Consider the following 12,036-nt stretch of genomic DNA (forward strand, 5'->3'; position numbering starts at 1 on the left):
AAACAGCTCTCAGGAAGTAAGCTTCAGCATACGGGTGACGTTAGTGAACGGATCATTAGCAATAATTGGGCCAGTTGTTATGGTCGTCATCAAATTACACAGAGATCTTGAAATTCAGAGTGTGGGAAAAGAAAAAGCAGAAAAAGGTTGGAACACAATTTAAAGGAAACCTGTCTTATTTTGCACCCCCTTAGTTTTAGAATTAACATTTTTTTTGAGGGCCACCTGTTTTTCGTAGAGTTTATTCAGATAGCCAAAATTAGGGTAATATGAAATCTAGATATTTTTTTCCTAAGGCACACTGTTTTCTTCCATTTTATTCTTTGCAATTGCCTGACTGCAAAGTTTATTTTCTAAGAATTAAGTCATCTTGACCAAGGCACATCATCCATGGGAATTAATCTCTGGAAATAAATTTTCTAATTTTTTTTTACATGAATAACATTGGTTTGAATCACTTTAAGCCCAAAAGGGTGTGAATGTATTTTAAAATACTTAATTCTTTCTTTGGTTGTATTTCATTCCCAGCACTATAGATGTATTTAGAATACATTATATTTAAAATAATTTATCGGTCTTGCTTTCTTTTTTTGTCAAAGCATAGAGACAGTTATAATTTTAGTGAAGATATTTTACTCTTTTGTATTACTCAGAAATTGTTTTTTTGCCCAAATATCTCGATTGTCTCATTTTAGTAACAGTAAAATTATTTCTAGCATTTTAGTGACAAATATTCTCACTAAAGGGCAGATTATATACTATATTCTTTTCTTTTCAAAATTATGTTATGCTTACATTATCTTTGAGTATGTACTGAATATATAATTCTAAAATCTTGTCTTTGTCTGCACCTCAGTATTAAGATGCCTTATCAGTCTCACTGTCACAAGTACAATAATGCATGCAAAATATATATTATTTTGTATATGAAAGAAAATATATATAAGCATATTTTAATTGTATCTTACAATTTTCTTATCATAAAAAATATCAGATTTGGTAGTTAAGATTCATAGAAGATCATTCTGTTACTATATATAATTTGGCTTAAAATATGTGTGGGTTTTAATGAATTGAATATGTATACACACACAAAAAAATACCTATGATAGAAAATGACTCTGAAATGCTATACTAAAGCAATTTTCAAAACAAAGAACATTATAAAAAAGGAAACCAAAATAACTGAAGTATTAGAAGGGATTATAATACCACACAATAAGAATATTGCTGCTTCCTATAATTGGGGAGACGCTAGATTCAAATTTGCCTAGAGTCCTGGTGACATGACTTTTCTGGAGAAGATTAAACAACATTATCTTTCACTTAAAGGAAAACAAATAAACAAACAAACATAACAACAACAAACTTTTTTTTAAAAAAAAGCATCTGGGGTATGCTTTAGGAAAAAATTGCTTCTTTTAAGAATTGGAGTACTTATGGGGACTGGTGGGGAAAGAGTGAGCTCATAAATAAAGAATTGACATTGTGTGTTTGTGTGTGTGTGTGTGTGTATGCATGTATGTTAATGTGTGTTTTGTGCGTACATATGCATGTTGATGTATGTATGCATATGGATGTTAATGCATGTGTTTGGTTTGTATGAGTGTATGGAGATATGTGATGAGGACATCGTTACTCTGGTAACAGTCACAGCAGTCAATGCCATGCTGGTCTCTACTTTCACGTGTGGAAAGAGGTGCTTAGTCAGCAACCCTGGGTCCCATGGGCTGAAACAGTGACCTCCTCCAGCCCGGGTTGAGGGGGCTGCTTCTCCCCTGTGCTCAGCAAGAAGTACTTGAATTACCCAGAAGTTGTGTTTGCCAAATATATTGATTGTCTCCTTTTGGTAATAGTAAGATTATTTCTAGCATGTCAGTAGCAAATTTCTCAGCAAAAGGCAGGTTATGCACTATGTCCTTTTCTTGCCAACTTCTTGCTGAGTGAGTCTGAGCCAGCACTACTTGACTAAGGGGAATAGAAGAAGGCTTAAAGTGTGCTGTTGAATCTTATGTTTTTCCGAAGTGGATTGATCCTGGAGTCAAGAAAATCCTTCTGCCTTGGGCCATCCTTCTCCTATTTGTTTATCATCTACTACCCTATTTTTCTATCCTGATTCTTTCTGCAATAAGAAGCCAGAAACATTGAGAGAAACTAAAGGAGGAAAATCCAAAGGCAAACCCTCTTACAGAAACCTCATTGGGAACCAGAAACTTTTCCATGTTTTATCATCACCAAGCCAGAAGGAAAAGGAGATGCAATTAATTAGAAGAAAGTTTACACATTACTGAGCAAAGAACTCCAATCCTATGATACTAAGAGCATTAGTGGCACAAAGCAGCTGCTGCCTCTGAATATCAAGCACCACAAATTTCAGCATGACAAGTGATCTTATGAACCAGCGCACTGAAGAGGAACCACGGGTTGGGGCTTACTTTCTAAATCCAATCTTGCAAAAACTTTTGATCTTCTGTGCTTCATTCTGTTGCTATAAAACTAGAAAGAAGTTTGCCTCTGAGTTTGTCAATAGGATTAGGGATTTGGTAAACATACAGAAAATTGATATTTTGAAATCCTGGTGTCTTTCCTTCCTTAAGACTCAAAACTATCACCCATTTATTAATTCTACCCTTGACCAACCCCTTTTAAAATTATAGAGAAAGAAGTACATTCTCATTTTTAATATGTACATAAAATATTTCCAGGTGCCTAAGCTATTAGACAACACTGAAGAATTAGCCATACCTACTCACCAGTCTCCACTCCCCTGTTCACTAAAGTACAGACCTGAAATAAACAAATACCTAACATAATGTACTATGAATCTAAATCTGCTCTAAAAAGTAAAGTCTTAAACAATTAAAAACCAAAAAATCATATAACTTTAGAAATAGATATGACCTTAGAAGTTATTTAGTCTTCTGAAACTTAAATAACTTGCTCACTTCTTATTAACAATTTAAAAATTAAAGACTGGTCTGATGTTGGCCAAAAAAATCCTAAAACAAGACTCCTGAATTGGCCCATGTGTGCTCATATCACATATACTGATGATAAAGCAAATGAAATCGGAGTTAATGCAACATAAGCAAAAAAGTTCTCTAGTCTATAATATAATCTTTCTTTACTTGTCATAAAATAAAAATTTAGGCTTTGTAAGGGAAGGTTTATGCTGTCCATACATGCCCTCAAGTGTGTCAGTTATATGATGGCATGAAAGACAATTTGTTTTCAAAAGTATGTATACATATATTTTCTAATTTCAAAAAGAATCTAATGAACAAAATAAACTGATGAACAAAATAGAACCAGAGACATGAATACATAGAACAGATTAACAAATGCCAGAGGGAGGGGAGTGAAGGTAGGGGCTGGAAAAAGGAAGGTAAAAGAATTAGCCGAAGAACATATGCATAACCCATGGACACAGACAAGGTGAGGGCCACAGCTGGGGGGCTGGGTGGAGGTGGGCAAAGTGGGGAGGAAATGGGGGACATTTGAAATAGTGTCAACAATATAACATTTAAATTTAAAAAACCTGTCTTGTACATGTGTGTAGACACACTCACTAAACACATTTAGTTATTTTATTTACTAAAAGCCAACACAATAGACTTCCAGAAGTGTTGATGGCACCAGTGCTTGTCACAGTGCTTTGAGTGCTGACTTCCATGGAAGGGAAGGAGAAAGGGGAAAGGGCTGAGTACACAGCAAGCATCCACATATGCCCTCACTCTGTGTCCTAGGACCAGGCTCTTTCACAGTTTACCTATGTCACAAGCCCATGATTAGCGTCAGTGGCCCTGTTCTCTTTGTCTCCAGGATGGGCTCCGTGGGAGAAGAGTTATGAGTAGCTAGTACAATAATGTTTTAAAGATCCTCATGTGGTAGAAAGATTTGGTAGATTAAAAGGATGTGCACGATCAAGTACAGAGTACAGAGTAGAGAGTAGTGAGTGTGAGCACAATACATACATGCATGCCTACTATGTACCAGACACTGAGCTCTACTGATACACGGTATTAAATTCTGATGGCTCTGCATTAAATAGATGCTCATATTCCTATTAAGATAAGGAACGAGGATCAGTGAGCTAACGTCTCCCTGGTGGTGCCCTTGGCTGGTGGTAGAGTTCATTGGTTTCCAATGCCATGCGAGACCTGGTACTTGCCCAACCGCACGCTCACTGGTCTGCACCAAAGAGAGAACAGGGACCAGGGAGTGAGGTTTTATAAAAGCTAAATTCTTTTAGAAAACGCTTTATTTTTTACTTATAAAGTGATTGTGTATGTTGATGGAAAGTTGCTTGTTAGAGCCCTTTACTTACAAAGTGAGCAGTTAGTAACCCCAGCTCAGTCTCCTGGATCAAGACTTACTGAGTCATGAAATCCTAAGGCATAGAAATGTGCAGTGTAGCTGGATTTAAATGCAGGCTTTACAATACTGTAGTTTCCACCACTCCATGCTGCTTCCTGCACCCTCACATGGATTCAGCTATGCTGAAGCCACAGAGTAATACAGATTCTAGACTCTAAAACAGCACTGCCCACAGCAGTTTGTGCAATGACAGAAACACTCTCTGTGTTGTCCAATACATTATCCACCAGCCACATGCGGCCACTTAGTACTAGAAAGACACCAGGACTTCAAGTGAAGAACTGTTTTATTCTTTTATTTAATGTTAATTCACTTAATTAAAAAGACACATGTGACTAATGGCTATCGTGTTGAGCTGCACAGCTCTTGAGCAATCTTTACAAAACTTCAGTTAGATTTCTTCCAAAAAAAGACATTAATAAAAATAAATAACCCCAAAGTGTGCAGTTAATACATGAAATCAACTCCATGATTTAATGTAAGAGTTCTTTTTATCAACTGCCTTCTTTTTAGCTTCTGTAAAAATATATTCACAATTGAAAATAGCCATGATTAGATGAAGTTTTTATGTACTTTAAAAATTTAAAGTACTTTGAAAAAATCACCCAAGGGACCTTTAGGTAACATATAAATCAGAATGCCTGTGTTCTGATTTTTTTGAAAACAAAACAAATCCCCATCCTCCCAAAGAAACACTCACCAAAACTGAAATAAAATAAAATAAAATAAAATAAAATAAAATAAAATAACCAGCCTAAGAAACAAAACTGGCCATGGTGGAAATAACAAATTTAATTTGAAGTTCTCTAAGTCTCAAAGCAGGCATGGATATTAGGCATGGAAACATGCGATCTGCAGGCAGGTGTGTTCTTTCTAGAAGTGAAACAATGGTCTTGGGATCATTCGTAACATTTGCTAGGAGACAAAGTCCTTCACTGAATTGCGTAAGTGATTTCCTGTCACAATGCAGCCTCCCACATTTGCTGAGGTGCGAGCTGTTCTTTCTCTTTCTGCTTCTAACTTGTCTGCGTTCGATGAGAGGAAAGGAGGAACTAATGCCTTACATATGTTTTAGATATACCTGTAGTAGTCAGTGACAGCAAGTTAGTTTTTCAATAGAGGCTAAACAAAACTCTGAAGTCTCAGACCCCTGAGGAGAGCTGACACAAAGCCTGAGAGAAACGGCCATAAGCAGATGGAATCAGTGGGGATGTTTCCTCCGCACATCTGACCAGGCCCTCAAAGCCCCGTGTCTGCTACTCCCAACTTGGCTTTTCTTGAAGGCTCTCTTTCGCCGTATTTGTGAAGCACATCTTTATGTCTCATATTGCAGGGATGTAGGGAGGAGGATTTAATACTCCCCAGCATATCTTATGTCAAGAAACACATCACATAATTGTTCTAGCAGTGTGATTAATTTTCCTTATATGACTTCGGAAACAATGCAGAATGCATTAAGAACAATGCACCAAGGATCTAACACTGACAAGCAAATATGTAAAGTGATTGATAGGTAAGTGGAAATAGAGATTTATATAGAAATACATTTCTATTTTTAAATTTCTTTTTTTTAAAGACAGAAATGCATGATCCGAACAAAACTTTTATCTTGTTTTCATGGATCTATAGCATCTCAAACAATACACTGGCATAAATTAGGTGCCAGCAACAATGGCTAAATGTGTAAGAAAATGATACTGATTAAAAATGCAGCCAAGGAATACACCCCTCAGTTGAGAAAACATTTAGCAAATGATATGACAATCTTCTGAGCAGAAGCTGCCAGGAACTTCTCTGCCATATATAAGAATTTTAGATGCTGAGTTTAGTCTAGTCCTGGAGAATTACATATATATATATATATATATATATATATATATATATATATATATATATATATATTTCCAAGTGTTAGCCACATATTTTCTTTATTTCTACTCTAACCAATCTGAGCTATTATTTTATTCCTAAAATATAAATGAAAACCAAATGTTCACAGTGCAATCTAACTAATTTGGTCAATGTATTTGGTCAGCAGGTACTTCTGTTCCTCAGCAGTTTTCCTGCAATGGTGCATAGCACTTTGCTAACGTGGCTTCATCAAAATAATGTTCTTCTAGAAACCATCAAAGTGTTTGTTGTATGTCTTTAAAAAGGTTAAGCTCTCAGGACCTTAGATCTCTCATCAGTAAAATGACGTAACGAGTGTCCCCATCCATGAGACTGTGAAAAGTGCCAAATGAGAGCAGATGTGAAGATACTTGGAGAAGTGCAGGGTGGCATATGCATGTAATGGGTCTATGGTTACTATTACAACTATCATGCTTCTTATTTTCTCCTTGTGCCTCACCTATGTAATGAGTACCTATTTATAAATAAATAATAAGGTGATGACATCCTGTCTATTAGGAAGTGATAGTTTCCTTCTCACTTTCTCAATAAATTAAATACTTATATTTCAACTTAAAGAGCATGTAAAGTTTTTCCAAAATATTTTATTCAAATAAATAATCACAAACCTTCACTGGTACTGTTTAATTTGAAATTTCTAAGGGGTTTTCTTAATAAGGAAGCGTAACTAGAACAATACATATAAAATCATCCAGAGCATTTCCTTTCATTCTTCTTCTCCTCTGGGTATGCCCCAACACACACACACACACACACACACACACACACACACACACTCACACACATACACTACAAACACCCACTCTGTAAGCCCTTTGCATCTGGACCAGTCTCTTTATCCCATCACCAGTCCCTTGCCCTGGGCCTTCTTCATATTTAACCTTCTTTTTTTTGTGTGGATTTCAACATGATCCACTTTCCTGCATAACTTTGGTATGTAATCACTCAACAATAGATTAATCAGAATGCAATAAAAGTAAGAATGTGACCATGCCAAATCCAGCTACAAACCGTTGTGGCTTTTAGGTCCCATATACTATATTCAAATAGTCTTTCTCTCCTGTCACAGTTCCCTACTCACACCAACCAGACTGTCATTCCTTAACTGAGCCATGATTTCTGTTGCCTCATGTTATGCAAACATTGCTCCTTTAGCCTGGCTTTCCCTAGTCCTCTCTGCTTCCATAGTTTAGTAAATGCCTCACAGATAGTGTTACTATACTTTATTATAAAGGTCATAGTGTGTTAATTATGTGTAAGAGAATGACTAAATGTCTTAAATTTCAAGCCCAAGCAAGTGGGATAAAAATAACAGAAATAGAATCATTGGAAAAAGGAAGTTGTTTTGGGATGAAGAAGAGCGGACACCATTAATAAAAGGAATTAATGATAAATAATGGGCAAAAATAGGTTTACAGTTGTGAGTACACAAAACAGTTTATTCTTGTATTATCATTTATTAATTATTGTATTATTTTCTGTGAGAGCAACTGTAGACCTGTATTATTAATTAATGAGTGTCATGTAACAGTTGAAAAAAAAGTGTAAATTTCCAAATGCAATTAAGTGCTACAGATCTAAAGCTCACTTATTATTGAAGAACATGTACAAATTAATGATTGCGAGACACAGTGGAATAAGAAAGTGCAGATTTACAGAAAGCATTTAAGTGCTACAGATCTGATCTGGAGTTCACCTGAGGTTGCAGGGCCAGAGATACTGAGCAATACGTTATCTGACAAAAGCTGATAGGTGAATACATACACAAAATCGCTTTCAAAATAAGAGTCCAAAGGGTGATGGGCTATACTTCGGGGCAATACAGTTAAGGGGTGATAAGAGGAGCTGGTAAAGGAGAGGTCTGTGAGTAGGAAGGAATAGAGAACACAACAATGATAAAAGTGAGGAGATGAAAACCACTTTGCACTTTGTCTAATAACTGGCAACATGCCTTGGAAGTGGAATGTTTTCATTTCAAGTTTTTAATGAATGGATTTTCAGAGGTCAATATGAATGGTAGACAGACTTCAGAATATTAAGGCAACACAACACGGTAAAGAAATGTAGAGGACAGATGTACATCTTTGGGGAGATATAACTTATTGAAGAATTTTAAGTGCAAAAAAAAAAAAAGAATAAAGGAAACATGCGTATTTTTTGAAAGATAGCATAGACTTGTGCATTATTCAAAGAGACAGTGAGATGCTTTTCACTGTAGTCCACATGGACACAAATTAGGGTTCACATACTGTCTTTTCCACTAACCATTTGATCTGAGATCTGTCATTCCACAGATTATGCATCATTTGACATCAAGAATATTGTTTCATGGCTTTTGTATATTTCCTGCAATGCTTCACACAGGGATAGATACCCAGTAAGAGTTCAGAAATTCAGTATTTGAATAAAAATTGGTTGCAGTTTAATTGTTCATTCCTAGGGAGGCCAGAGCATTAACTGTATTCTCACTTTACAAGTGTTAAGAAAATGGCAACCTACAGCTATATGTTGTGAAAATGAGGAAAGTACAATTTCACTTCTAAAGACCTATTCAGACCTATTAGTGACTGTTAGGATTCCAAGAATAACTTTCTGTCAAAAGCCTCATATATGTTAATCCCTTTAAGGTTAATTGCCACCTGTCCTGAGTTTCTGAGATGGTATCAGAAGAAAATGGTAATGTTGTTAGATAAATATCTAAATGCAGATGAGGGAAGTGGGGATGACTACAGGCAGAGGGAAGAATTGCCATAAATGACAGTGCAAGGTCCTATTTAGAAGCCGTCGCAACTTAGAAAGCTGCAGAAAATGACAGTAAACACAGGATTGGATTGTGCTGAGAAAATGAGCTAATAGTAGTGTCTGATTTGCAAACCTGCTTATAATTTTTAATTATTTTTAATTATTTTTCCAAGCTGTACCATCATTTAAATGATATTTAAGTTTGTCTAATATTTTCTGTGCTTGCCTCTAGCAATTCATATTCCAAAAATTGTTTAATTTCAGCAAACCTTCACAAAGACCTCTCAGGTGATCTGTTAAACCAACACTAACATCTGTGTGTCACATCCATTGAGATATATTAAAAATGCTATGCACTGTAATAACAAGAGGTTTTCAAACTGAGCTCAAGGCTTTTCAAATTTCTAGAAAATATGCATGTGGCTGGGTAGCTAAAATTCAGGACCAACATGAATATAAGCTAACTAGAGGCCCAGTGCACAGATTCATGCACTAGTTGGATCCCTTGGCCTGGCCTGTGCCCTCTCGCAATCTGGGACCCCTCAGGAGATGTCAGGCTGCTGGTTTCAGCCTATCCCCACAGGCCAGACTGAGGAACCCAACGATGCACGAATCTGTGCACTGTGCCGATTTTGGCAGGCCAGGCCAAGGGACCCCACAGGGCCACAAACCCATGTACTGGGCCTTTAGTATGCATATAAGATCTTTGGTTAATCTCTTTCTACCCTCCCTTCTCCCCACTTCCCTCTGATTCAGTCTGTTCCATGTTTCCATGCCTGTGCATTGAGTGTCTGCTCCTGGCGGTCAGTGCACGTCATAGCTACTGGTTGAACAGTCAAATGTTTGCTTAGACTTTTATATATATATATAGATGTGTTAAGTGTAAATGTTTCCATTAAAAATTTAACTCTCACTTTTTCCAGACAATGTATCTATGGGAAAATAAAATTTTTTTATCAAGAGTGACAGTATCTTCAAGTTAAATATACCATTTATCTTTAGATTGCATGTTTTCCCTCACCATTCTTTCTAAACTCTAGAACGATACAGGCAAAGGAATACCATTGGTTTTATGACATCATCAACTGTAAGATAAACTAACTTGATTTTCTATAGAAGCTCCCTCTTCTACTTACATATCACTGGCGATGGAGGAGTTCCGGGACATAGACTTTGGAGAGAGGTCATAATCGCTGTCGGATCGATACAGAAACGACTCGCGACGTTGACTGTGAACAAAGTTTGCTTGGAGAATTAGCCCAGATCCTGGGCTGGTCATGGGATCCAAGGGACTCCGTCCCGCAGATGTGCCATTGTCCACATCAAAACTATAAAGGAAAGAGAAGAAATGACATTGAAGTGAATATTTGCATGTTGACATTTTAGTAAAGGGAGATTTCAGTTTAGAAATTGACAGTGGGAAAATTTATAGCTGATTCCTGGTGTTAAAAAAAAATAATACTACAATATACAAAAGTAAAGAAGCACATTGACCTCATACTCTTTTTTTTAAATATATTTTTATTGATTTTTTTACAGAGAGGAAGGGAGAGAGATAGAGAGCTAGAAACATCGACTAGAGAGAAACATCGACCAGCTGCTTCCTGCACACCCCCCACTGGGGATGTGCCTGCAACCAATGTACATGCCCTTGACCAGAATCGAACCTGGGACCCTTCAGTCCGCAGACCAACGCTCTACCACTGAGCCAAACCGGTTTTGGCTGACCTCATACTCTTGTCTTCCTAAGCTTTGGGATACTGATACTTTTGTTAACCAACTCAATACAAGAAATTCCCCAAGGGTGGGGAACATCTGGCCCGTGGACTGTATAAGGCCCTCAAAATCATTTGCTCTGGTCCTACCAAGATACTAGTGGTGAGTTAATTAAATGTTTGACCAAATATAGCAGGCTAATTTTCAAGTTGATAATTTTGTAGGCCCTCAAATATTCAAATGGCCCTTGGCAGAAAAAATATTCCCCAAATCAACTTTAGTTAAAGGGAACCATTCTGAAAAGAATAATTCCCCTAAGTACAGAATTCCTTTCAGGAAAAGAACACATACATAGTCATTGACTAAATATTTGGGTTCAATTCAACAAGTGCTTCTTATATACCCAATATCATTGCTTCCCTAAACCTGGGCTGGCTTTTCTCCCTTTCCACCTATACTTATCCAATCATCAATTTCTGCTGTAGCCACTTCCCTCCATTCACTGCCAGTACATTGAGTCCATGGTTCCATTAACTCCCACCTGCCGTGTTTCCCCGAAAATAAGACATCCCCTGAAAATAAGACCTAGTGCAACTTTGGAAGAAAAATTTAACAAAAGAGACTGTGTTATTTTCGGGGAAACAGGGTATATATTATAATAGCCTTTAAATTTTTCTCTTGCATCCATTTTCCACCCTGTGCCAAGAGTGATTCTTCTTAAATGATAAATCTATGTCATTTGTCAATTAAAACCATTTCAGAAGTAGCTCATTACTGTCCTCAGAATAAAGCACAGATTTCTTGGTTAGACAGAAGAGTCCTATTAATCCATTTTCAATTATAGTTGACCATATCCACAGTCTCAACATAGCAACCCTGCTCCATCAGGCATTTCAGCTACACTCATATTGAGCCACCATTTCAGGCTACCACTGTCAAATCTTCATTTACCTGCCTAACTGTATCCATTCTTGAGAATTTAGTCTTTGCTTGAAAGGTATGAGATGCTCTTCTTTGTGCTCCCAAGACACTTTCCTACTCCTTATCTGTAGCATTAACCAGGAATCGAAAGGCTTACTACTTGGTCTCCATCCTTACACTGTGAGCTCTCTGAAAAAGGAGGCTCTGGGTGTTCTTAGCACCTCAGAAACCATTACTGAGCGGTTTGAATGAATGCCTGAATGAATAAAAGGCACCATGCTTGGCAATATACAGATTGCAGAGTTGAGGGGGAAAAAGAACCACACATGCACAGTTTTTAACATCTGGATAAACTTTCCACAAAGAGCT

At 37.0% G+C, this 12,036-nt stretch overlaps 1 protein-coding gene across 6 annotated transcripts in view; it reads right to left on the minus strand.

Moving 5' to 3' along the window:
- The window catches only part of PDE4D (phosphodiesterase 4D), a 1,149,946-nt gene that overhangs the window by 175,228 nt on the left and 962,682 nt on the right, over positions 1–12,036 (minus strand). For all 6 annotated transcript variants that reach the window (XM_036410645.2, XM_036410646.2, XM_036410647.2 and 3 more), the window contains one exon: positions 10,167–10,358. In XM_036410645.2, the coding sequence (XP_036266538.1) occupies positions 10,167–10,358 (192 nt within the window). The remainder of the gene's footprint in view (positions 1–10,166; positions 10,359–12,036) is intronic.

The sequence above is a fragment of the Pipistrellus kuhlii genome, unplaced genomic scaffold (assembly GCF_014108245.1).
Source record: "Pipistrellus kuhlii isolate mPipKuh1 unplaced genomic scaffold, mPipKuh1.p scaffold_m20_p_4, whole genome shotgun sequence".
Lineage (NCBI taxonomy): Eukaryota > Metazoa > Chordata > Mammalia > Chiroptera > Vespertilionidae > Pipistrellus > Pipistrellus kuhlii.